The sequence below is a fragment of the Notamacropus eugenii genome, chromosome 7, assembly GCF_028372415.1.
Source record: "Notamacropus eugenii isolate mMacEug1 chromosome 7, mMacEug1.pri_v2, whole genome shotgun sequence".
Lineage (NCBI taxonomy): Eukaryota > Metazoa > Chordata > Mammalia > Diprotodontia > Macropodidae > Notamacropus > Notamacropus eugenii.
The window spans coordinates 137,803,940-137,829,359 of NC_092878.1; the positions used below are offsets into that span (position 1 = coordinate 137,803,940).

The following is a 25,420-nucleotide window of genomic DNA, read 5'->3' on the forward strand; positions in this document are numbered from 1 at the left end:
AGAGAGAAGGCACTAGCAGTGGGGGATGGGAGGAGGGACTGGGAAAAGGCTCTTGAAGAAGGTAGCATTTGAACAGAGGCTTGAAGGAATGAAGATGAACTCCTTAGCTAAGTATTTAAGACCCCTTCTCAACCACCCATGATCTGACTCTCCCCTACATTTCTAATAGTGTTTGGCCCTTCACTTACTCTACATTCCAAACAAACTAGACTTTCCAGAACTCAATGCCCCATCCCTTATCCCACTATTCCCCCAAATTTAGAGTGCAGTCTCCCCATTTCAGTGTCTCAGAATTCTTGTCATCCTTCAAAGATTCAGAGATCGTCCTTCAAGTATCAGTCTGTGAAGGATCCTAAGCAGACACATCTCTTGAATGGAATTGGTGACATTTAGGGGGATAATAATGATGATAATAGCGATAATAGCATTTGTACAGCACTTGAAGATTTACAGATATTATCTCATTTTATCCTTATAACCATCCTGGGAGGCAGGAGCTTTTATTATCCTCATTTTACAGATGAGAAAATTGAGGCAGAGATTAAGTAACTTGCCCAGGTCACACAGGTAGAAAGTGTCTGATAAAGGATTTGATCTTCAGCTCTCTGGCTACTGCACCATCTAGTTGCCTATAAAGATGCAATTTTCCTGCAAGTAAAAGTAGAGAAAAAATTGGTTATATGTGACATCTACTCTGATCAAAGCAAATGTGTTTAGTTAAGAGATGGAAGGGAAGTCAAGGGAAGGGGGCATTGATGTATGATTTAACTAATCAGAGATTAATGCATAATGTATTAAAGTCCTTACTTTAAAACTGAAATGAAGTCAGAATAGTGCAGTAAATACTTCTGAAGTACATGTAAGTATTCTCCTTATCCAGTTTTAGCAAACTCCTGAAGAAAACCCAAGCGCAGTTAGCCCTTGACCTTGTCCTTCTGGCAAAGTTGCATGAACCTGTGTTTTCCCTCCAATTCAGGCACCTTGATTGTTCTAAGACATCCCTATCCACGCCAAGTGGAAGAGCCATCCATCTACGAATCAGTCAGGGTCCACACAGCAATGCAAACGGGAAGGACAGAGAGTGACCTGGTACCCACAGCTCCTTCAGTAAGTAACTACCATGCTAATCAGAAGCCATCTTAGGGGGGGGGGGTAGAAGAGAGAGAGACAGACAGACAGACAGACAGAGACAGAGAGAAAGAGAGAGAGAATAAGGAGGAGGAGAGGGAAGAAGAGAGGGAGGGAGGAAGGGAGAGAGAAACAGAACACTCAACCTAAAAGCACACTCTGGGATAAGTTTCTTGGTTTCTTGAACTGAGAAGATGTAAGATACAGTGATGAAAGACTAGTCTCTGAATCAGGAAGACCTTCCTCTGATATAAATTGATTGTGTGACCCTGGACAAGTCACTTGAGTTCTCAATGCCCTAGAGATGCCTCTAAGATTTTAAATTGCAAAGCAGATCTCATTTGCTTTGATAGAGAAAGTTTCCCTATCTTAATGGGATCACAGGTCCTGATCAGTCAATCAGACAATTAACATTTATTAACTACCTACTATGTGCTAGGCTAAGTGCTAGTGATACAATAAAGCCAAAAGACAATCCTTGCTTTCAGGAGCTCATGGTCTAAACAAAATGAACTTGGTAGGTAAACATTCTTTCACACACGGATAATATTCCAACTCACAACTATGGTAGCTGTAGTAGGTGAGAGACATAACCCCTAAGAATCCATTCTGACCCCTTGTTCCATTTCATCTGAGCCATGAAATGTACCGAACAAATATAGACTGCTTACGCAGATCCTTTAAACTTTTGGGGAAGGACTTTTAAATTTGAGCAGGATGCCATCTTTGTGGTGGGGTTGGTAGAATGATGGATACTTGATGGAATGTATGGCCTGTGGATCTGCTGTATGTGATAGACATAAAACCACATGATAACACATATTCTCCTGTTTTACTGAGATATGAAATAACTTAACCAAACAAGATATTTGTACATAAAGGAAGGGAAAAAGAAAACCCTGAATCTTTGTTCTGCCTAAATGGATTCATTGCACTTCTAGTCAATTCAGCAAGTGTCCATTAAATTCCTAATCATTATGAAGCAGCAGCTAGTGCTCACCAGGCTGCCTTACTTTCTGTCCAGCCCACCCTGGCAATCCCCACTCTCTCTCCTTCACTCCAGAATCCTGGTCTTATTGTGAGGAACATTGAAACAACTGGTGAATGTGATTACTAAAGCATTCTTGATCTCTGAAAAAATGCGTAGTGCCCAAAAGGTGACACAGAACTCAGTCTGAGAAGCCCCGGAAGGAAAAGGCAAGATTTAAAATGTGTATGAGTCACCTTTCAAGATCAAGAGACTGGCATCTTGTGATGTACAGATAACTTCTGAGGCCCTGAGAGGAGAGGAGTTTAAAGACCTAAAGAAAAATCCAAAGATCCTCTAGAATAGAAAAGAGATTTAAGCATAGATGTAATGCAGTATGGCGCTCCTGGTTTCACTAACTTCTTGCTTCTTTCCTAGCTGGGCACCAAAGAAGGATATCTAACAAAACAAGGGGGACTAGTGAAGGTAAGTGCTAGTTTTATAAATGATGCCCAAAGAGATGGGAAGTAAGCAGATGGCCTAGAGTGTAAGTGGATTCCCAAATTTGAGATTAGTGGCTGTGTTCTTGGATGTATTCAATGGACCATTTTGCTTTCATTTTCAATGGAAAAAATTCAATGGAAAGAATTATTACTCTTTTCTGGATGATAAATTATACTATCTATATATGCATATATAACATAGTATAATATAATATGATACAATATAGTATAGTATAATACAATTAATATAATATATCATGATATGGAAAAATCATCCATTATATAACATATTATATTATATATTAACTATGTAATTATTATTATATTATAATGTATAATTATGTAATATATATTTAAAAACAGATATGTTTATTGTCATATTGTATATAATATGTATCTATAACTATGTAATATATATTTAAACACATATGTATATACTTGTACAAGTCACTTAATGTCTCAGAGCAGGTGGTGAACAGCATTGCCAGAGGGAGTTTCCCAGCTGGGAGTTCCCTACACCAATAAAACCACAGGTGTGGCTTAAAATTAATTCTTTAATTGATTGATTAATAGAGCCACCTCACCAGTGCATTGTGATAGCTAATTATTCAAAACTAGGAAAGTAACTTCAGAGTTCCAAGGCAAATACCTACAAAGAGATTTGTGATTTACAACCAAGATGCTTCGTAACGGTCTCATTGAGAGGGAGGATAGCAAATATATTTTTGAAAAATTTCTAGAAAGCTCCCTCTGTCTAATTTTTGACATCTTATTTTAAAAGTTCAGTTGGTACAAGTTCAGTTCCTTTAAAATTCCAGTAGGCTTATTTGGCCATGACACCTTGTCTAAGAAATACCGGAAAACAGAATTTATATCATACTGGACAAGGATATTTAATTGTCTCTGATTTATGGGTTTTTCAGTGTTTCACCTTGATGTTCCCTGAAAATGTCTGTGGATAACTAATTAACTCATTTTGCCCAGTTTTAAGGTGAGGGACATGAATTACTTCCTAGGAATTGTGCTGTGTGAAACTGAAAAGATTTTTTCTTCCATGGCTCTATCTAGCCACAAACATCTTATACAATAAAGGGAGCAGAAAGTAAAAGGCAGAAGCAGGTCTAGATTCTGCCCCGCCTCCCACAATTTGATCTTCTTCCTGTGATCTTAGAAAAGAGGTGGGTGGGAATAATGCTTCTAGTTTTGCAATATTTCAATACCACTTCCTACTCAATACAACATTTGAGCTACTTCGGGAGTCAAGGAAACGATATATTTTAAACTATTGACAATAGTATTTAATAAGCTTAATTTTGTTTTAGTTCATGTTTTTAAATTCTCCAATATACTTTTGAAAAGCAGTTTCAGTGTTTATTCAACACTGAACAACTTCTCTACGTTTGATCAGATCACATTATCTATAAATTTGTACAGACTTTTTTTTTTTTGGCATGTTAACCATTACAGATTTACTGTATGGTAGCTTGTTAATTACATGCTGGGACAATCAGTGATTCAGCTGTGTGGGTTTTCTATCCATGAGTAACAGATCACAATCTTAGTAGTTTCTACCATGGGTTACTAAGACAGAAAAATATTCATTACGTAGTGTCTACTCTTTCCACCGATGGAGTATGTTTTGTGGGAAATAGACCCAGGGTTTATGAGAGGAAATGTTTTGTTGGTTCTTTTTGGGTTTTTTCCTATGCTGTTTCATTATATGCCTTTGATTTTCATTTATTGTCCTTCTAAAAGCAAGTACATTAGTGGGGGCTCATGAACTATGGCTTTGAATTCCTTGAACCTGGGGTGACCTTGTCTGTGGAAATCTACACGACAGGCACAGGACACTCAGGGCTATGAAATGTTTCCCATTTGAATACACTTTAAGTTACTTTTTTCTGAAGTGATTTTTATAAGAATATTCTTTAGTTCTGTGTTTAAATATATATTATATTGTTATGTGTAATCTAGAGGATTTTAAACAAAGAAACAAAGAAAATACTTTAGTTCAAATATTATTTTTCTTTTTATTCAAAACCTACGTATTTCCTTTCTTTGTTCTTCTTCCTCCCCACTCACTCTAGACTTGGAAAACCAGGTGGTTCACTTTGCATAGAAATGAACTGAAATACTTCAAAGACCAAATGGTGAGTAGACCAAATGCAATGGAGTATCATTTGAAAAAAAAAAAGACTATTGAGGAAAACAGGATCTTTGAAATTCCTTAAATCTCTTAAATTCTTATTACTCTTCCTGAAATATCCAGGGCATAATTGGGGGTCTGATTCTACTGAGCAGAACCAGTCAACAAAAACATTTATGTTTTCAGCCCATTATCTAGGGACTATACAGAATGAAGCATCATGGGAATTATAAACAGAGGGCTTCTTAGCCTAATCTGACTTTAGATCCAACTCCCTCATTTTACAGGTAACACAGTTAGTGAGTATGGATCTCAATTTCCTCATCCACTGTCACTAATGACAGTGTGAGATAATATGTGTAAAGCACTTAGCACAGTGCCTGAAACATGGTAGGTATTTAACAAATATTGCTCTCTTCTGTATTCCCCGGCCCTCTTGTTCAGTTATCTTCCATAGTGACCGGCTTTTCATGACCCATTTTGGTGTTTTCTTGGCAAAGATATTGAAGGGGTTTGTCATTTCCTTCTTCATCTCATTTTATAAATGAGGAAACTGAGGCAAATGAGGTTGTGACTTGCCCAAAGTTAGACAGGAAACAGAAGAGCCAGGTTTGAAAATCTGATCTCAAATGCAAGTCATCAACAAATATTTATGAAGTTCTTTCCTAAGAGTGTGCTCTCCTACCCTGCCACTAATTAGTTGTACGTTTTTTCTTGCGTGAGAAGCTTCACATCTCTGGGACTCGGTTTCTTCATCTGTAAAATGAAGGAGTTGATCTAGATGACCTCAGAGATCCCTCCCTGCCTAGATCAGATGATGTCTAAGCTTCTGTTTCTTCATCTATAACCTGAGGATAGCAACAGCTCCTATACCTGCTTCATAGGATTGTTGGGAAGAGCAAATGAGAACCAACGAGGATGAAAACTGTCAGGTGCTAGGTTGTGAAGCATTAAACAAATGTAAAGCATTCAGTTATCATTTGTCCAGCTCATACACCTATTGCTACTTCACTTGTCCCTTCTTCCCTCAGGAGGTAAAATCCTAGAACGTTACAGCTGAAAGAGATTCCATCCTGTTCACTTTACTGATGACCCCTTTCCTACAGCAAACTTTTTCTGACAACTGCCTTGTTGTCTCCGTCTTCAAATTATCATGCATATGATAATATGATTACATATTGTATTACTACCACTACCATATATTCAGAAGTTCTTTGAAGGCAGGGATTGTTTTTTCTTCTTTTTGTTTTTGTATGCACAGTGCCAGGGTTCACAGACTTTGGGTGGGTTAGGTTAGGTTCAATTAGATGAGGAAATGGAAGGAGGCCCAGATGGATTCACAGACTTGGGTTGGGTCAGGTTGATGAAGAAATTGAGACTCAAATGGATTTACAGACTTGGGTTGTGTTTGATTGGATGAGAAATTGAAACTCAAATGGATTCACAGACTTGGGTTGGAGCAGGTTGGATGAAGAAATTGAGATCCAAATGGATTCAAAGACTTTGGTTGGGTTGGATTAGATGAGGAAATTGAGATCCAAAGAAATGCAGACACTCCAGGTTATAGTTAGCAGACCTAGAACCCTGAGATGCCCACTCTTTCCATTAGACTCATGGTACCTGAGTTAAAAGGTTGGAGAAAAATGTGGCTGTCTCTAATATGTAAGAATCCTTCCATATGAAATTAATGTGGGAAATCCAAATCCATCTCTCTGATGCTCAGGGTCTTGAGCCTTTGAAAACCTTTCACATGTGATTCCTCCAAATAAAAAGTACTTTCTTATTTCAGTGCACTTTGGTGGAAATAAAAGCTGTCATAGTCATCTTGGGAAGGGCTTACATATATATGAGCAATGGACAGGCTCCAGGAGTTCTTCAAATTCAAACATGATACTCTATCTTATTTTCCAGACACCAGAGCCAATTCGGACACTAGATCTAACAGAATGCTCAGCTGTGCAGTTTGATTACACACAGGAAAGAGTCAACTGCTTCTGGTAAGTTGTGATATAAAGAGAAAATTCTTACCCATCCTTCTTTCCTGCAAAAAAATAAAAGCCCATAGACATCTCAATATGTTGAAAGGTTCATGACCTTGGACTCAGTGGTCCCCAACCTGTGATGTTTAGAAGACCAGGAGACCCTAAGAAAACATCCAGGAGGGGCATTCTAGTTTTCTCATTTTAACTGCACATCCAATATTTCCTAACACTGAGACAATCCCTACTGGCATCCCATTGCCTCTAAAACACACAATCTCCTCTGGGGGACATTCAAAGTCCTTCCCATTCAAGGTCCAGCCTGTTTTTCCAGACTTATTACACATTCATTCAATCATACGGTGAAATTGATCTTGCTCTTTCTGGTACACAATAATCCCATCTCCACGTCTTACAATACTATCTCTCTGTGTCTGCAACATGTGACTTCCTCAGCTCCACCCTTTAGAATCTTTAGCTTTCTCCAAAGTTTAGGTCCACCATGAAATCTTTTCTGACCCTCCACAGATACTATCTCTACGCCTCAATTATTTTGTATCAACTTTCTATATATTTTCCATTTATTTAAATGTGGATGTTATCCCTGCTCCCAGAGGATTATAAACTTTCATTTTTATCTTTGCATTCCCATGTGCCTTACAAATAGTAGGCATTTAACATTTGTTGATTGCTTCCTTGCTTGTCTGCAATAGCTACTGAAACAGTAGCAAGGGAAGAGATAAAAGCCAGAGCTAGGTCTGTAAATCAAATTACTTTAACTTTGTAACCAAGGAGATAGATAAGCGAACTGCCTGTTCTATGAATAGATCAAGTGAGCTAGATGATTTTCTCACTGAGTTGAATGTTGAGAGGGGATTTACTATGTTCATATATGAAGGATAACCCTTCATCACACCAGATCAACACAAATAGAGTCTACAAGCTTCTGTGCGAAAACACCGGCCTTGGTAGTCTTGGCAAGCAACAGGCAATGTCTTTCTCTGTTTTGGTTTACTCTTCAAATCAAATAACAGTTCACACTAGGAATCCTTTGATGGGTGAGATGGATGAAAAGGACATTATGACCTTATGTCCATCTTATGGAAGGACTTGTGAGAGCATTAATGGAAAGGTTTTTGGAAGTAGCCTAGACTTTGTCTTTCTCATCTTTGAATTCTTGTAAGACAAGAATATGACCTGTCATAATTATAGGAATTTTGGTAGCCTTGGTATGCTCAAGAAATTGCTTCCTAGATCCCAGTCCTTCCAAAACCTTAACTGAACCTTTTATCAAGTTCTTTTCCTCCAAGAAAAATGGGAGTAGGAGATGGGAAACAGGGGAGGAAGGATGATATCTAAATTGTTCCTCTTTTTCCTTTCCTCACAGCTTAGTGTTTCCATATAGGACTTTTTATTTATGTGCAAAAACAGGAGTAGAAGCGGATGAATGGATTAAGATACTACGATGGAAAATGGTAATTTATCAAGACTCACTAATGTGCTAAGCTCTTTTAAAATTTTTGCATTTCTTTCAAACCCCAACCGCATTTTTTTCAAACTAACTTAGAAGGAAACTGATCACTTGCAGTCTGACCCGTGGGGTAAGACATAGAGAATTGGGTATATGATTTAATTCATTTCAGGAAACTCTAGGGTAAGGTTACTCCCTCGTCCAATGTGGATAGGTTTGTGCAGGAACTTTGTAATTTATTCATTCTTCTGAGGGAAGGCTGTTTTAATGCTGATCTGCTGTCTCCTGAAACCAGACCAGTCTGATTTATAGAAGTAGTCTGCAGGTGGATAACAGTGGGGATTGGGGAATTCAGGGATGGGAGTTGGGCACATTTCTCTACATAAGGATGCAAGTTCTAATGATAGGTAAAGATACTTGTAACGGCAGTCTGAAAAATGACCAGTTATCCATAGCTAGCAACCAGTTGTACTGGTTGAGGAAAAAAAAGTTTACTTCATATCCTGTACTTTGTAGGTATTTCCCAGAAGGAAGGTAGAGTGATTTATAATAGAAAATTTTGCAAGCCTTTGTGTAGTTATTACATTTTGTTTTGTTTGTATTTTTTTTTCAAATTGCTGGCTAAGTCTTAGTTCCTAAGGACATACTACACACACACACACACACACACACACACACACACACACGCTCATGCACATATACACGTATACATATGTGTATGTATACACATATGTATATATGTATATGTATATATGTATATATACTTTAATGATTACCCACTAGTATTTAGTTCAAATATCTATCATCTTCACCAAGAATTCCTTGATGCTGCAAAAGTCAGGACATCAGGGGTAACTAGGTGGTGCACTGGAGAGAGCACCAGCCCTGAAGTCAGGAGAACCTGAGTTCAAATCCAGCCTCAGACCTGACACTTATTAACTGTGTGACCCTGGGCAAGTCACTTAACCCCAATTGCCTTACCAAAAAAAACTAAGGACATTATCCTCAAGAACTTGAAAACCTTGCTAAATACTGTTTACTATACACAGGGATTTTCTTTTTTTCTTCAGTGCATAACCTAAAAACCCTCAGCAGTCATGCTTATGTTTCCCCAGTACATTTGAGATGTAGAGATCAAATAGGTCATTGGAAATGTTTTTCCTGAAGATGATTCCCAGGTCATGACTGAGAGACAGGGAGATATCCAATTTCTCTGACATGTAGATTATATAGGAGTAGCAGAAGATACATGTGGAAAGGGGTGTGTGTGTGTGTGTGTGTGTGTGTGTGTGTGTGTGTGTGTGTGTGTGTGTGTGTGTGTGTGTGTGTGTGTGTTTTCAAAACATTTTCCTACATATCTAAGTAACTAGATAAACAGGATTGGTGTGTGTGCATAGGTATAAATCTAGAATTGCCCAACTATGCTGTGGATGTTATTATAACTGGAGTTACGTGAGATAAAATAAATTTCACAAATGTGCATGTGCTTTTTGTTCCTGGTTTTGTCTTTCAGTCCCAAATAAGGAAGCAGTTGGGGCAGGATGGTGGCACCATGAGGTCTCAGTCCTTCCTTTTTAAGTAGCCCCTTTCCGGCAAGGGATGATCATTCTTCCCCAGAGGCAGACTGTTCCACAATGTTGTAAATGCTGGTGGATGGACTTCCAAGGAAATTGAACTCCAAGGACAACTAAGGGATGCCTGGTTGGGTTCTTTGAGAATGACACATGGGGTGAACACGGAAGTGGCTGTCCTGTTAGATACTGCTATCTCCTGGAGTTGGCATGCCCACTCATCATCTTGGTGGAAACATGCATTTGATAATAATAAAAATAGCTCACTTTTACACAGCGCTTGAAGTTTTGCAAAGCGCTCAACACATTCATTTCATCTGTGACACACTCCTGTGAAGTAGGTGCTACTAATCTCCCCATTTTTCAAGTGGGAAAACTGGGGCATTCATGCAGTCAGTCATTTATCCGAGGAAGAATTTGAACTTAGGCTTCTGGACTATATACCCTATCTGCTAACATTGCCTTAAAACTTTGGATACCTATAGTGATTTCATTGTTATGATAAAAACTTTCCCAGAGTCAAATGTTCTTTTCTTTCTGGTTGTAATTGCCAAGCTGGGAAGAATTACAGTCAACATGTTTTGCAGGCAGTTCCTCTACTCCCTATTATCTGGGAATATGCTACTTTGGGGAATGTAGGTTTTTTTCCTTTCAGTGAGGTTGTTGTTTAGTTGTGTCTGACTCTTTGTGACCCCATTTGGGGTTTTCTTGGCAAAGATACTAGATCAATTTGCCATTTTCTTTCAGTACAATAAACATTCATTGAGTACCTAGGGTGTTCCGAGAACTGTAACGGGAACTAGAATTAATAGATACCAAAAATATTATTTTGATGAAAAAGACAAAAACTTTTTCAAAAATCATAACCTGAAAAATAAACACAAGTAAGTTTATAGCTTTAAGGTCTACTGCATTGTTTGCATGGTAAAGCAAAACAGAGGAAAAGAAACACTTTTTTATGCTTTTCTATGGGTTGTTGTCTACATAGTGGGAAAGTATAGTGTCAGAAAGCAGCAAATTAAGTAGCATGTTGCTGGAACTTGACTATCTCAAAAACATGGTCCCATTGCAAGGATTAAATAAATTCATCATGGCAGATACTCGACTCAGGCCAACAGAAATCTAAAGGATTTCTTATTATTTAGAGTTCCTTCCCTCAGTGTGGAATGGTGGGAAGTGCATTGGTTCACAAGTTTGAGGATTTGGGTTCAAATCCTGCTTATCTATATAGTCTTGGGCAAGTGGCTTACCTCTCTGGGCTTTAATTTCCTCCTCTGTAAAACAAGATTGGCTAGATGAGGTTCTTTTGAGCTCTAATGACCCTATAACCTTAGTTTTGGTATTAACCCAAAGATGTTAAGATTTCTAAGCTCTTACAACCTTATAGCATAGGAATTTGTCTACAATGCAACTGCCTATTAAGAGCTCAAACCAGATTTGTTGTACCATCGAAGATACATGCAATATCTAGAGGTTTACAATAAAAATAGCCATGCAGAATGTTTAAGAGCGAAGAAAAAGCAGAATGAACTGAGCGGAGAAGGTATAGACAGAGGAAATGTTGGATTTATAGTCCTGGGCATTCACTTCACCTTGCCTTCCTTTGTAGAGTGAAAATGTTGGCCTAGATCTTGAACATCCCTTTTAAGCTTCAAATTCTTGTATTCCATGATTCTAAAAGTACCACTAAAACAAAGCTCATAGGGTTAAGACTCTAGCCCTTTCTATTTACTTTGACACTTTCCTTTATCTAGGTAGCAATATCAAGGTGAATTTTGGAATGAAAAGATTTTAGTCCTGGGAACTGAGGCTCAGCCTGTCCACTGAAACCACACAGTGGGTGAGGCCAAGTTGTATTTTATCTCCTATTATTAACTCCCTGAGAGATGGACACATGTGGACCCAAGTTGGATTCTGCACATAAAAGCAAAGCTCCAATGAGGTTTTTTTTTTTATTACAGTGGATGCTATAATAGCAAATGTTCGTACTGTGCTTGATTGGGGTGAGACTTAAAAGTACAAGAAATTGAGCGAGCATGAATGTGTATTAACAGAGAAGTTAGCCTTTTTTTTTAAGCATCTAGTTGATTGGGTCAAACAGGGATGGTTTTTATGTGAGCCATAATGTTTTAGAATCAACTGTTTGCTATTTTAATAGGATGTTATGTATTTATTTATATATTTTTGCTCTGCTTATTAAAAATAGCATTATTTTCCAACATGTGTGTTCTTTGACTTTGTTTTTAATATTTAGTGACTAAAAATACAACTGATAACAATTAACATCCCATGCATCTTTAAGGTTACAAATCATTTTTCTAACAATAACTTTGTGAGGTAAGGAGTCCAATGCTATTCCCCCCATTTTACAGATGAGGGAACTCACCTGCATGAGAGCATGAAAGAAAATAATTTTTTTTGCTTTTCATGGCATTTCTTCTATCACATTTTAATTACGATACTTAAATTTTTTTTAAATCTACAAATTTACATGGACAGCAATTCCCAGATACTGATATGCATAAACACTCAAACTGTCACGTGAGAATCACAACAATAACTGGTATTTATTTAGCGCTTCAAAGTTTGCAAAGCACTTCCCATACATTATGTGATTTGATTGTCACAACAACCAGGGAAATACTATTGGTCTTATTATCATTCCCATTTTACTGGAAAATGAGTCTTGGAGAAGTCATTTGTCCAGAATCATAAACTGAAGTGTCAGAGGCAGAATTTGAACCCAGGGCTTCCTGAATTGAACTCTGAGAGCTCCACTGCACCACACAGCTCCTCACAATAACTGGCATTCGTTAAATGCCAGTCCTGTTAGTTGTTTGTAAATGTGTGTTTATGTCTATTTACAGGACATCTCAAAAATCTTAAGAGCAGTTTAAGCTGATTAAAGCTTAAACTACGTTGACTATATCTATATATAAATTACGCATATATATATATGTATATACACTCATATATAAGTACATGCATCCTATTAAAAATATGAATGTTTTCCCATTATGTAGAATCAAAGAAAGCAAAGATTAAACATTGTTACATACTTTTCCACAAGTATCCAAAAGAAAGAACTCCATCAGGGCACAAAAGGTAATTATAACAATTCAGGTGGTACAAACCATCTCCCCTAAATCAACACCCGTAACTCTAATTAAGCTGTTTACAAAGGCCAGTTCCAAGCTCTCAGGGCAGCATTAAGGGAGGACAGAGGAGCACTCCTGTGTCCTTCATTTCCGTTCTTTGCCTTCCTGTCTCCATGCCTCTGTCTCTCCCCAAGCTTAGAACGGACTTTCCTTCTTCATTTTCCTGGTATTCTTCTTCCCTTTCTCCAACTCAGGTTCCATAAAGCCTTCCCTGACCTAAGAGTGCATTGTCTGGCCCTTTATGCTGCATTCACTCTTCTGTATCACAGCATCACGTGGGGAATCCCATGGGGCAATGTGCTGGCCACTAGTCAGCAGTAAGGGTCAGGTGCTGTCTGCCAAACCCTCATTCCCACCTCTGAAGGTAGAATGACACCGTCTGCCTTTTGGATACCTGGTCTACCTCAGTTGTTTGATACTGCTCTCCATGTTGACTCTCTCCCTACATCCTCAGTCTCCTTATCTTGGTCTGACTTTCTATGCCTGGGTACAACCCAGGGACATCCACAATCTCCTGACGTCACATGGATCCAGCTCTAAGTACCCCCTTTTTTCCTAGTCCCCCTAAAGCCATGCTAGTTTGGGTCCTGATCACATCTTCTCTAGGCCAGTCAGGTTCATGGCTCTGCCACTGTCCCACAAGGAGAAACTCCCTACAATCTTCTTATCCTTAGATGTGGGCCTCATTCACCTCCTGCCCCTTCCCCCCAATACTATATGACTAAATAGTCAAGCTATACTTTTACAAAATACTATTTTATTTAGACCCTTATTCAGGAAAAAGAAAAAGAACTGTTGTATCAGGGTATTCATATAAATGTCACAAACCAAAGCTTTGATATTGATTTTCACATTTAAATTGTACAAAGAGAAAAACATCAAAATACTGATTGGTTATTGAGAGCTGAATGTAAAAGTAAATCCAAAGCAAGAGACTTCTTTTTAGACATGCAATACTTTAACGAGAAATACCAATTAGTGACGCTTTCTTAAATCCTCTACCTCACAATGATAGAAACAGGGGTAGTTAGTGATTGTACTGGTTTATTACTGCTGTTACAGGCTGTCTTCCTCTCACTCAGCGCAGACACACAACATGGCACACACAAAAAGAAGTTCTCTATTATTCACAATAAAGCACTAGCATATACAGAGCAGGGCCTACCTACTGCAGGCCTACATGTACTGTACACAACAGGGGAGCTGTAAGTGGCTCATTTGGATTCTGATCCACTGGATAAGAACCTCATCCCTCATCGGTGGTTGAGCTAAACTCCATGGGAGCTGTGATAGATACTGAACCACTTTTAGTGGTCTCCCCAGAAATCATACTACAGAAGAATTGAGCCTAAACCCAACACAACAGTCCATCGATCTAGAAATAATAAATACAATCTTCTTCTTCAGTCTAAGTTGGGGAAAGTTGTCTTTTCTGAGTGTGTGGAGTCACGTTACTTGATGAAGTCAAGGTTGCTGGACTGGACTCAGCGGGATCACAACGCGACCAGGGTCAGGCCAGAGTCAGGCCAGTCAGGTTAAGAACCTTCCACAACCTGTCTCAACTCTTCAAACAAGGGGGCAAGTTCCTTTTCTAGGCTGACAATCAGTCCTACATCAAAGAAAAAAAGGTAATTTTTACAACACTGCAACTGAGATGAAAACAACAACAAAAAAACCCTTGAGTTGCTCAGAATATATTCCAAAACATGAATTTAAATGTTTTGTACTTTTCAAGGCTGAGAGGAACATGTATTCCTCTTAATTAAGAATAGCACGAAATACTATAATCCTACCCATGCTGAAATCCATTTGCATTTTATACTGTTAGAGCTCAAAGATGATCCAAAGATTAAAATCTATAGCATTTTTCAGATAAAAAGCACCAGAATTTAAGGACACTTTTATCTTACAGGTCTGATCTCCCATGCATTAATGCAGCCACTGTACCCAGATGACCCAGGGTTCTCCAAACTTATGCCAGTAAGGCACCGCTCTTGTAAGTTGCTATGAAACTGTCAAGTATTCAAGGAGAGACCTGGTGATAGACTGTGTTTAGGTAAATTCAATTGCTCATCCTGGAAAGGCTGATTACCAGGTCAATTTTTATTGAGGGAAGGAAGGAGGAAGAGAGATTACAGCAATTCATGATAGTTACCTATGATGTAGAAGGGATAAAATTTAGTCAGTTGAGGCAATACCTAACATCAATGAAATTGAGGATCTTTTGAAGTAGTGAAGTCTCTTAATTTTTTCATTTAGTGACCTTTGTGTCAATATCTGCTTATGTTATATATATATATTATGTTTGAAGATAAAAGTTTAAGTTTTTAATTATCTGAAAAAAATTATTGGAACACTTGTCATTATTCTAAATTAAGAAGGTCACATTATGTTCCATGGTCCCCAAGCATACTGGCTAAAAGTATTCCTATATTTTGCTTCATATAGCATATATGGATATAGGAAGACCCTAAATTTTCTTATGAAAAACTAAGCCTAGGATTAAAACCACCACCACCACTGTCTTGGGTGGGTTCAGAGTCTGAAGTCTGCCAGCTGCTTTTCTTAGAATAATAAATCTCTAAAGTATCTACTAACTTCCCTGTGCCAACTGCATCTCCCTGGTATCCCCCAAAACTCTCCTCCAGATCTTTTGGTCTTTTATCACATCACATGGAACTCTTGGGGCAAAAAGCCAAGGCAGAGCAACGTCACAGACTAACCAAGCCCTCCCACATACAGCATCAAGCAAAAACTGTAACTTTCATCAAGGTAGCCCAGGGACATCATGGACGTGCTATGCATTTGGGAGTCACTCTGAGCCAAGTTTAAGATCTGCTTCACACCCTTAGAGCTGTGTGACCCTAGTCAAGTCATTTAATCTCTGTCTACCTCAGTTACCTTATCTGTAAAATAGTGCCTATCCTACAGGATTGTTGTGAGGACAGAAGACACTATCTCTGACACATGACACGAGAGTTGATGATGAAGATTCCAGGCACCTGGGTGGTACAGCAGATAGAGCACTGTACTTGAGTCACGATGATTCAAGTTCAAATCCTGCCCTAAATCTCTACTAGCTGTGTTATCCCAGGCAAGTCATGTAATCTGTGTCAGCCTTAGCTTCCTCTTCTGTGAAATGTGGACTCACCAAATTGCCGTGAGAATCATGAGTTAAGTAAAGTGCTCTGCCCACTTTAAAGCACTATACAACTGTTGGCTATTATGATTTCTGTAATTATTATACTCACAGCTCCTCTATAACTTAAGAGATGGATAGTTCCAAGAATCGTTGTTGCTGAACAACTCGTCACCCTGTGGCTGTCCTGAGAATGAACAAACTGCACCAAACTCAGCGTGACTGGGCCTTGGACAACAGGGCCCAGAACAAGCTATACTTATACATAAATTAGAAAGATTAATTTTTAGAATATACTTATTAACTGTTAAAAAATGGATAAAGCAATAGTTTGAAAGTTGGGAGATCTAACATGGCTTGAGGCTTCTAAGTGTTTTGGAATGTACCTCTGCTTCCAAAGGTAGCACAAGGAAAACTGGGAAAAAATAAATAAAAAAACCTCCTTTCTCTTCCTCGAAGGAGAATATCAAAGAGCCCTGTACAAAATTTATTTTGTTTAACAAGAGGCAAACAAAACATAAATACAAGGTACAGCATATCTAATACATAAGACTATCTGAAATGCTGGATAGAGAGGGGAACACCAAGTACAATATCTCAATAATTTAAAACTATATTTGAAATAACGAAAACATACCAGTATTTGCACTGCTGCTTGCTATGAAACTCACGACCAATGGTAATCGATTGAATTGGACTACCTTAAAAAAAGGGGGAAAGTTGGTTTTAAATTATACATTGCTTTAGAGAAATAGAGTATAACATTTTATGCTCTAAAATGAAAATGAAATGTCTTGATATATGTTCTACTTACCCTCTAATTTTAAAATGAGTAACAAGTCTAACATGATTCTATGAATAACTGTAATTAATGTCAATTTGTTTCTCTAATAACAAAAGTGAAGCAGTCTAGAATGGGTTACTCTTTGTAACCACATATCTCTGTGTATTTTGAACATTTACCCACTTTTGTGTAAATAACTCCCATTTCAATATACTATGAGACAAAGTTAGAAAAACTGAGGATGCTGAACTTTATCTCTTATAAATATAGTCCTGTCAGATTTAAAAACCAAAAAATTAGTGACATCAGAGAGAAGTTAGTACTTTTATTTTATTAACAAAACAAATAATGCAATAACTGTTCGTTCAAATTTACATAACAGTTACCATTAGGTTTTCATGACAAAATTTTTAGCTGCAAACAATAAAGATATACATGAAAAGATGATTTCAGTGCCTCACAGCTGGTTAGCTAAGCGCATCTGCTGGAAGTAAATGACCTGAATTGACCTTCTACTTCTTACTGGGTGACTATCAAATCTTTTAAGTGGTTTTCCTTACCACTCGATTTTCACTGTAAAGTGACTTCAATGTAACTGAGTTATAAACTATGTAGATAAAGAATTACTGTAATAAACGGAGTCCACTTAATTTAGAAGAAAGGATTTGTAATGATAGCTACAATCTAATCGCTTTCTTTAGTTAGGCACTTACTTGGTATGTGTTATAATAGCAAATGATACTTTTGTTTTTTGAAAGTCCAAGTTTGCTACCCTGGTCCGTTGCAAGTGCAAAAGTAGACAGGAAACCAGGTCTCAACGCATGCTCTGGAGCATTATCATTCGCCACTGGAAAAAGACAGCAAGTTTTTCATAAAGGCTGTGAAGAGCCTGTACGAGAAATCAGGTTAAAAGCAAATGGAGCAACACAAACAATGCCTTATACCTCACAAACCCATAAACACTCCTCCTCATGAAACGTCAAGACATTTCATTTCAATGGTTTTATCAGGTTCAGGAGAGAGAGCCCTACTTAATTAACCACATGCTCAAAGCCCATAAATAACTGAAGAAGAAACTGTTGAACTTTGCCTTGAATGTCTTCATCACAGTAAAACATTCATAATGAGTACCTGTATATTCTAAGTATACACAGGAAGATTTACATAAATTAAAATGCTCAAGGAATATGCTGCAGTTAAGAATAAAGTAAAAAGGGATTATTTCCACTTGTGCAAAAGAACATTTTCATTTGTAATAACATAATGAAAACAAATTAAGTTGTCCCTCATGACTAACAGTATCAATGGGTTGTCACTCAATATCAATTTTCAACATACAATATTAGAAGATGTAAAGAGCATAAGTACTAGGTAATTGGGCTGAATAAATACTGACCCTAGAAGTTTCGTTTTATATAAATCTCTGCTATAAGCTTGTTTCTGGTGATTTGCCTTTTCTCCTGAAAGTGGAATGCAAAAATAAAATTTTGGTTAAGAATCTTTGTTGCTGGGGTTCTGGTTAACTCAAGTTTCACTATCAAAAAATTCTAAGAATATGTAATTTTCAGAAAGAAGGCAGAAAAGGGAAGAAATAAACTTTAAAAGTTAACTTTTTCCTCAGGGCATTAAGTGGGAGTATAAGCCCGTTAGATTTCAATTCAACAAACATTTATTAAATGCCTACTACATGAAAGGAACTGTTAAACAAAGGTCTTTGAAGGCTTTTTTTCAATTTATTATTAATTTTAAGTATTGAATTGTATACTTGGCTCTTATAATTTAGATTTACTGATAGCAAATCATATATCAAAAACTGCCTTAAGTGGGGAACCAGCCTTTTGAAAAAACCTGTGTTCAAACACTGGCTACATAAAATACCTGACATGATAAACTGCAGGCCCAATAGCCAGTTTTAATAAATTCTAAAAACAGACTCCCTTGACAATGTAAAAACAAACGTCTTCTCAAAGCCCAAGAACAAGCTTCTTCCACTTACTAAAATAGCTTCTTGATTTTCTTTTTGTCACCCACACCAGGTAAAACCTGTTAATGTTTTAGTCAAAGTAGAAAACAAAATTTCCACTTAAATGTTACCTTTGATAACAGGCACTCCATCCCTGTCTGAGACTACAATGGCATGAAGACCTTCAACACTAGAGAAATAAAATAAGTTTAGTTATAACACATTACACTACATGTTCTCAAAATGTGAGCTTGAAGTTGGGCGCATGCGCACGTGCACGCGCGCACATACTCTCTCTCTCTCTCTCTCATATGTTCTTATAGATCAGACTTACGATCTCACGGACTCAGACGCTGCTTTCCACCATGGAGATACTGGCTCAGACTTGCCTGTATGATTCCTGTCCCAGGCCTCCCACAAGTTCACGTTAAGCTGGGGGTGGCTGTCTGCACTTGCTTCTGTTATAACCAAGTGACCAGCCGAGCCCCATGGACTGACTCTCCCCCCGGTAGCTCCTGAACTCACAAGTGACCAGTCTGTTTTCAATTCTGGGCATGCACTTCTCTGATGACATCCTTCTCTCTTTCTTTCTCAAACTTCCCTATTATGCACTGCCACCTTCTCACCTTACAGATATCCAGTATCTGACTGCTTGATGCTCATTTTTAACACTTCAAATAGTGGGACCATTCATGACTTACAGTCAGACAACACCAGCATGTTTTATTCCCATGTAATACCTAACAAAACTCTGGGCACCTTAAACTAACAATTATGGCCAATACAACTAAACTCTTAAAATCAGCCAAATCCAACTGTTGACTATGTGCTAATATTTAACTTTAAGTGAGAAAATAAGTTCATCAGTGAAGTCCTAAAATGATTACATATTCAATTTCACTAAACACCATAAAGTGTTATGATTGTTCTGTTACACAGTTACAGAAGGCAGGACATGCATAGACAATAAACAGCCTTATACTATTTTGGTAGGGAATGCTCAAGTACATAATTGCAAACTTTATTGAATAATAAATGATGTAATAATTATTACGTTAATAATATTAATTATATAAATAACGTAAAGGCACAGAGATGGACAGCAGGATACTAAGTTGTGGAGCTCAGCATAACACCCAGATCCCAAATCTAGAGCTTGTTTTGTGGCTCGCTGGGATCCGTGGCTGTGGGATGCTGGTTTTTCTAATCCTTTCACTCTGCTACACAACTCTTCCTCTTGGGTCAACAGGGCTAAACGTAGACCAAAACAGTACAAAAAAACCCTATTATGATGTTAGGAATTCCAGCCTCTTCCTCTTTGACCTGCTCCTCTAGGAACCCAGGATCTCCATGCCTCCAATCCATGAAAGAAAGACAGAACCAAGGATGTCACCCAGATCTAAGAGATGCCTTTAGAGATAATCCACTCTCATTCCCCCAATGTTCCCTAATTGCTGGGCTATGGATCATTTTTTATAATTAAGTACAACTGTGATGTGATGTGAGAGGCAGCATGGTGGGCCCAACTGAAAACTCTGGAGTCTGAAAAAACCATGTGACCATGGTCAAGTCAATTCACCTCTCAGTGCCCCAGGCAAACTCACTAAGATTGTAAATTACAGGTAAGTGCCAATCTGATTTAATGAATGAAAAAAATATTTATTAGGTGCTCACTGTCTGCCAAGCACTTTGCTATGTGCTGGAGATAAAAACAAAGAGACAATCTACTCTCAAAATCTACTCTCAAGGAACTCATATTGCTACTTAGGAAATATACATGAGTTCAACTGTAGGAGGGATGGAAAAGTCTGGAAATAATGATGCAGCAGAAAGCAAGGCCCAAAGTCCTCAAGGTGCATGGAGAGGTCAGACTGGGAAACAGGAAAGTGGGAAGATGGGGTATCTCCTTTATTTCCTTCCTGCATTGCCAAGCCAGGAGTTTTTAGAGTGTTAAGTTCCTTATGTCAACAAACTCACAAGTGTGATCCAAAGAAAAATCAAAAAACTTCCATCACATAACATAACCCATAAAATTGCCATCATTTTCAAATACTGAAAATGGCACAGCAAAAGCCAAGTTTCCTATTTGTGGCGGAAAGACACTGGTCAAACAGGAAACTTTGTACCTATGTGCTTGGGGTTCAAACCCATCAATCATGTCATATGGCAACATAAGGAATAATTGATAAAGTCATTTAAAAGACATCCTCACCTATCAGGAAAAATTACAACCTATTATGTTAGAAACCTCTTCCATTTCTCTTATAAAACACATGAAACCACTGTGTACAGAAAATGTGACGCTACTTTCCACTGAATATCCTTTCATCCTAAACTCATCTATCACTTAAAAACATATACATTTTAGTCCGAAATTTGAAGTAAATAAAAGTATTTTAAAATTATCAAAAAAAATGATTCATTAATGAGTTTCTTTTCCTTTTATATTCTCTGATATTCAAATTAGAGGACCAACTAATGTTATAGAGAGGAGATAAGAATAAAAGCCTTTTCTTCTTAATGGATATCAAACAGAAGAAAGTCCTAGAAAATGAGGACAAAAGCTTCTTAGAATATTTTAAGTAGAGTCTGAAGGAAATCAGTTGACAAATATAATAGGCCTCGTGTTGACATTCAAGATAAATGAACCGTACTGGGGACCATCACAGGGAAATGACAGACCACTAATACCTGAAATCATTGGTACTACAGATAGGAGCACAAGATTTTTAGTAAGATGTGAGAAGTTAAGATTTCATGAAATGATACTTCCAGTTGGATGGGCTTCATGTGGATAGAGTGCTCTAAGAGGCCCTTCTTCATTTCCTAAGTGTTTTTTAAAAGATCAGACTGAGCTCTTAGAGCCAAATTGTTTGGTTTTTTTAATTTTACTTATTTTGTTTGTTACATTTTGAGTAGTGAGCTGTCTCCCAGCTTCCCACTCCAAACTAGAGAAGACCACATTTGACAGATTTATAATAAAACCTAAGCTAGTGATCAATTGCTTAAGAAAATTTTATAATTTGGAAACCACCAGTTATTTACATTTTGAAATTGTATAAACAATTCAAATTTCAACACCCTGGTGATGTTTGTGCCTTGTTAACTCAATGTTAATTTTATCATGTCCAAGGTTTAGCTTTCAAGTGACCCTGTTGTCACAACTATGATCTGTTGCATTAAAATAGTCTTAAATTAGACCAGTCACAAGGAAGGCTAAGGCATAAAATCATCACCACTATGACTACAATTTGATGTACATGCCATACCTAAAGGTTAACAGAGGAGGGAACAAACACATTTATTTAACTGACCTACTGTTAGGCACTCTGGTGCTGTTTTGCAAATATCTCCAGGGGGAAGGGGGCCAGAAGGGAATATGTGTGTGCGCTATTATTATCCCATTTTTACAATTTAAGAAACTGAAGCTGAGATATGTTTAGAAATTTTAGTCTCTCACACACACACATGTGTATATATGTGTATACATATGTACACACATATAAATATACATACATATATATATATATACATATATATGTATATATATATATATATATATATATATATATATATATATATATATATATATATATATATATATATACACACATATATATATAGGAAATCAGGTCTTTAGAAAGATTTTAATTAAAGATGTTTCAACAGAAAACCCTTAACTACAGTCCAGTAACAATAAGCAACTTAGAAGCTTCTACCTTTATATCCATACACAGTGGACAGAACTCAGTTAATGAGCACTACTGTTTTCTATATGAGCAAGAGGCTTAGACAAAATTGCACAGGGCAGAAGGCAGAAAACGTAGTCTCCTTATTGATGACTCAGCCAGTTTGTTTCCTAGAAGAAATGCTGATATTTCCATTGCTGCTATTTGGTCCTGCCCAACCCTTTGTGACCCCATTTGGGGTTTTCTTGGCAGAGACACTGGATGGTTTGTCATTTCCTTTTCCAGCTCATCTTACAGATGAGGAAACTGAGGCAAACAGGGTGAGTGACTTGACCAGGATCACACAGCTTGTACATGTCTGAGGCAGGATTTGAATTCAGGAAGATGAGTATTCCTGAGCCCAGACCACTGCACCATCAAGCGGTACTATGATATTCCCTTGTGACCCCTTTGACCATTTAAGTTTTTTCAACCCAGAGAATTTTTCCATGATGTGTGGTATAAGAATAAAGTCAGAATTTAATTATATGTAATATTTTCACATAATGGGTTAAGTGATGTCTCATGGCATTTTCTCCTTCCCTATCTCTCAGGATCCAGTAGATCTGATAGACAGCTAGACAGATCTAGTTACCAGATAGCTCAGTCCTAACTCTCAGGAACTTTCTGAAGTTGCATTAGTAAAGGGAGCTTCCTTGTCTGGGAATTCCTATGTCACATAACAGCTCCAGTCTCTATTTCCTATTTTTAAAAATGTGCGCATAGGTAAACTGTATTTGAATTTAAAGTATAAAAGAAATCCAAATCTTTCTCATTAGTAGAACACCTCAGACGAACTTCCCTAGCAAAAGCAGAAAGGCTCAGTTGATAAATACTACATCTAACACCACAAGAGAAATAAGCTGGCATGGCACAAAAAAATGTCATAAATATGAAGCAAAGGCCATGATGAGAATGAAAAACATGCACATCTGCAAGCAGAATCATACTTTTCCTGTCTTTTCTGTGTGTCAATTTCATTTCCTTTCCAAGCACAGTATAAAAGCTTTACCTTAGAGTGAATCTAAAAGTGAAACGAATGTTGCGGTGTTTTTATTTTAAGGTGGCAACAAAGTGAGACTTTATGATTCAGAATTCAGGGTGACACTACTGATCCTTTACCTTGGTAACTTTTTGTAGAGGAATCTCTTCAAATCCTAGAAAAGGAGATATAAAGTCACGTTGTAACAAGATGTCACAAGGGGAAAATACAGTTTCAAACACTTAGGGAGTTCCTCAAATCTGAGTGAATGGTATTTCATAACTTCCCTCACCAGAGTCCCTAAATTTCCTAAAGCAAGTTTCAATTCAAACCCCATTCTTGAACTTCCCACAGGCCTGAACAATTCCTAGTTCAAACCTATTCTTATCCTTCCCACAAGCCTCAACAATTCCTGAACCCAGTTCACCAGCTTTGTCCTAAAGCTGCTATCCCTCATCATAAAACACCTCATAAAAGCAGAGTGCTGTGGGAAATACAAGGTCCTGACCTTCAAGTTTACAATCATATCCACCCAGAGGGAAAAACCAATAGTTTACATGTATACAAATCATTCATGATGGAGGGACCTTCCAGGTCAAATCTCAAGAAAGCTCTCCTATGTGTTGGAAGTTATTATCACTGCCATTTTTTTGATGAAACTGAAATATAAAGAAGTTAAGAAACTTGCTGACTCAGAGCCAGCCAAGGCCAGGCCCAAGGTGTGCTGGTGTTCAGTGCCCTCTGACTCTCCATGACCCTGTTTGGGTTTTCTTGGCAGGGATAGTGGGGTGGCTTCCCATTTCCTTCTCCAGCTCATGTTCCAGACGAGGAAACTGAGGCGGACAGGGTGAAGTGCCTTGTCCGGGGTCCCCCGGCCCACAAGCACCTGAGGCTGGACTGGAGCTCGGCTAGGTGAGTCTGCCTGGCTCCACGCCACCTCCCTGCCCCGGCCCCAAGTCCAGCACACCTTCGCATGGCCTCATCTGACCCTGCCCAGCTCCAAGGGACCCTACGGCGACCACTCCGGCTCCAATCCAACAGGACACACGCCTTCTTTTTCTGTCCCCGGCGCCTGTCGGACCGACCACCGGGCTACATAAGTCACTGCCCGGTGCTGTCGGGCGGCGGGGGCTTCCTGCGGTTAAAGAGGATCTGAGCTGCGCCAAGGCACGGCGGGGTGCGGGGGTGCGGGGGCGCCGGGAGCCCCGGGCCGGGGACAGGAACGGACCTTTGTAAAGCGCCTGCTGTACGCACCTGGGCACTTATGGAGCACCGACTATGGGCCCGGCTCAGGGGCACCATCCCAGGGGAAGGGGACGTGCCCCACGGCCCGCAGGGCGGAGGCCCCGGGCGTCCCTGCGGCGGGGAGGTCACCCCTCCCAGGCTCCGTCCCCCGCCTCCCTCCCCCGCGCGGCCCTCCCCCAGCTGGGGGGGGGTGGTCTCACTCACATCCGCCATGATGAGCCCCTTCCTCCCGCCGGGACGCTCCCCGCACCTGAAAGAGAAACACCCAGTGAAGCGGGGCGGGCCCGGGATCGCCTCCCCGCCCCCATCCCAGAGCGGCCGCCCCTCCCCGCCGTCAGGCCGCGAGGCCTACCTGGCTCAGGCTGCCGGGGCCGCCGCAGGTAGCTCCGACCGCCTCAGCCGCTTCCTCTGGAACCCGCGGTCACATGATTATCGCTCTCTCAGGAAGCTCGGTCGGAGCCCTGGCCCCGTGACACACTGCTTCCGGGGAAAGGGGTAAGGACACCGGAAGCGGCTTCCTTGGCCCCGCTGCCCGCGGGGACCTGCCACGAAAAAAGGCCTGCCCCCTTCTTCTTCCCCTCCTCCACCCGCGGAGTCCTGCGCATGCGCCAGACCCGCCCCTTGCGCTCCTCAGCCCGCCCCGGAGTTCTGCGCAT

General features: G+C 39.1%; 2 protein-coding genes across 5 annotated transcripts in view; one reads left to right on the forward strand and one right to left on the reverse strand.

Moving 5' to 3' along the window:
• The window catches only part of DAPP1 (dual adaptor of phosphotyrosine and 3-phosphoinositides 1), a 57,952-nt gene extending 45,968 nt beyond the window's left edge, over positions 1–11,984 (forward strand). Inside the window, exons 4-9 of the mRNA XM_072623591.1 lie at positions 977–1,107; positions 2,534–2,581; positions 4,686–4,748; positions 6,656–6,741; positions 8,111–8,198; positions 9,708–11,984. Of these exons, the coding sequence (XP_072479692.1) occupies positions 977–1,107; positions 2,534–2,581; positions 4,686–4,748; positions 6,656–6,741; positions 8,111–8,198; positions 9,708–9,776 (485 nt within the window). The 3' untranslated portion in view covers positions 9,777–11,984. The remainder of the gene's footprint in view (positions 1–976; positions 1,108–2,533; positions 2,582–4,685; positions 4,749–6,655; positions 6,742–8,110; positions 8,199–9,707) is intronic.
• On the reverse strand, positions 534–25,420 carry LAMTOR3 (late endosomal/lysosomal adaptor, MAPK and MTOR activator 3). 4 transcript variants are annotated; one of them, XM_072623594.1, is made up of 7 exons: positions 25,117–25,362; positions 24,969–25,014; positions 23,660–23,694; positions 18,941–18,999; positions 17,560–17,693; positions 16,700–16,763; positions 534–648 (listed from the first exon to the last, which is right to left on the reverse strand). In XM_072623594.1, the coding sequence occupies exons 2-7, from the start codon at positions 24,975–24,977 to the stop codon at positions 560–562; spliced, it is 390 nt and encodes a 129-aa protein (XP_072479695.1). In that variant the 5' UTR covers positions 24,978–25,014; positions 25,117–25,362; the 3' UTR covers positions 534–559. The 4 variants fall into 4 exon arrangements, with proteins under 4 accessions (XP_072479695.1, XP_072479697.1, XP_072479696.1 ...); XM_072623596.1 differs by lacking the exon at positions 534–648 and adding an exon at positions 12,314–14,532 and having other exon boundaries at positions 16,700–16,759; positions 17,556–17,693; positions 25,117–25,420; XM_072623595.1 differs by lacking the exon at positions 534–648 and adding an exon at positions 13,951–14,532.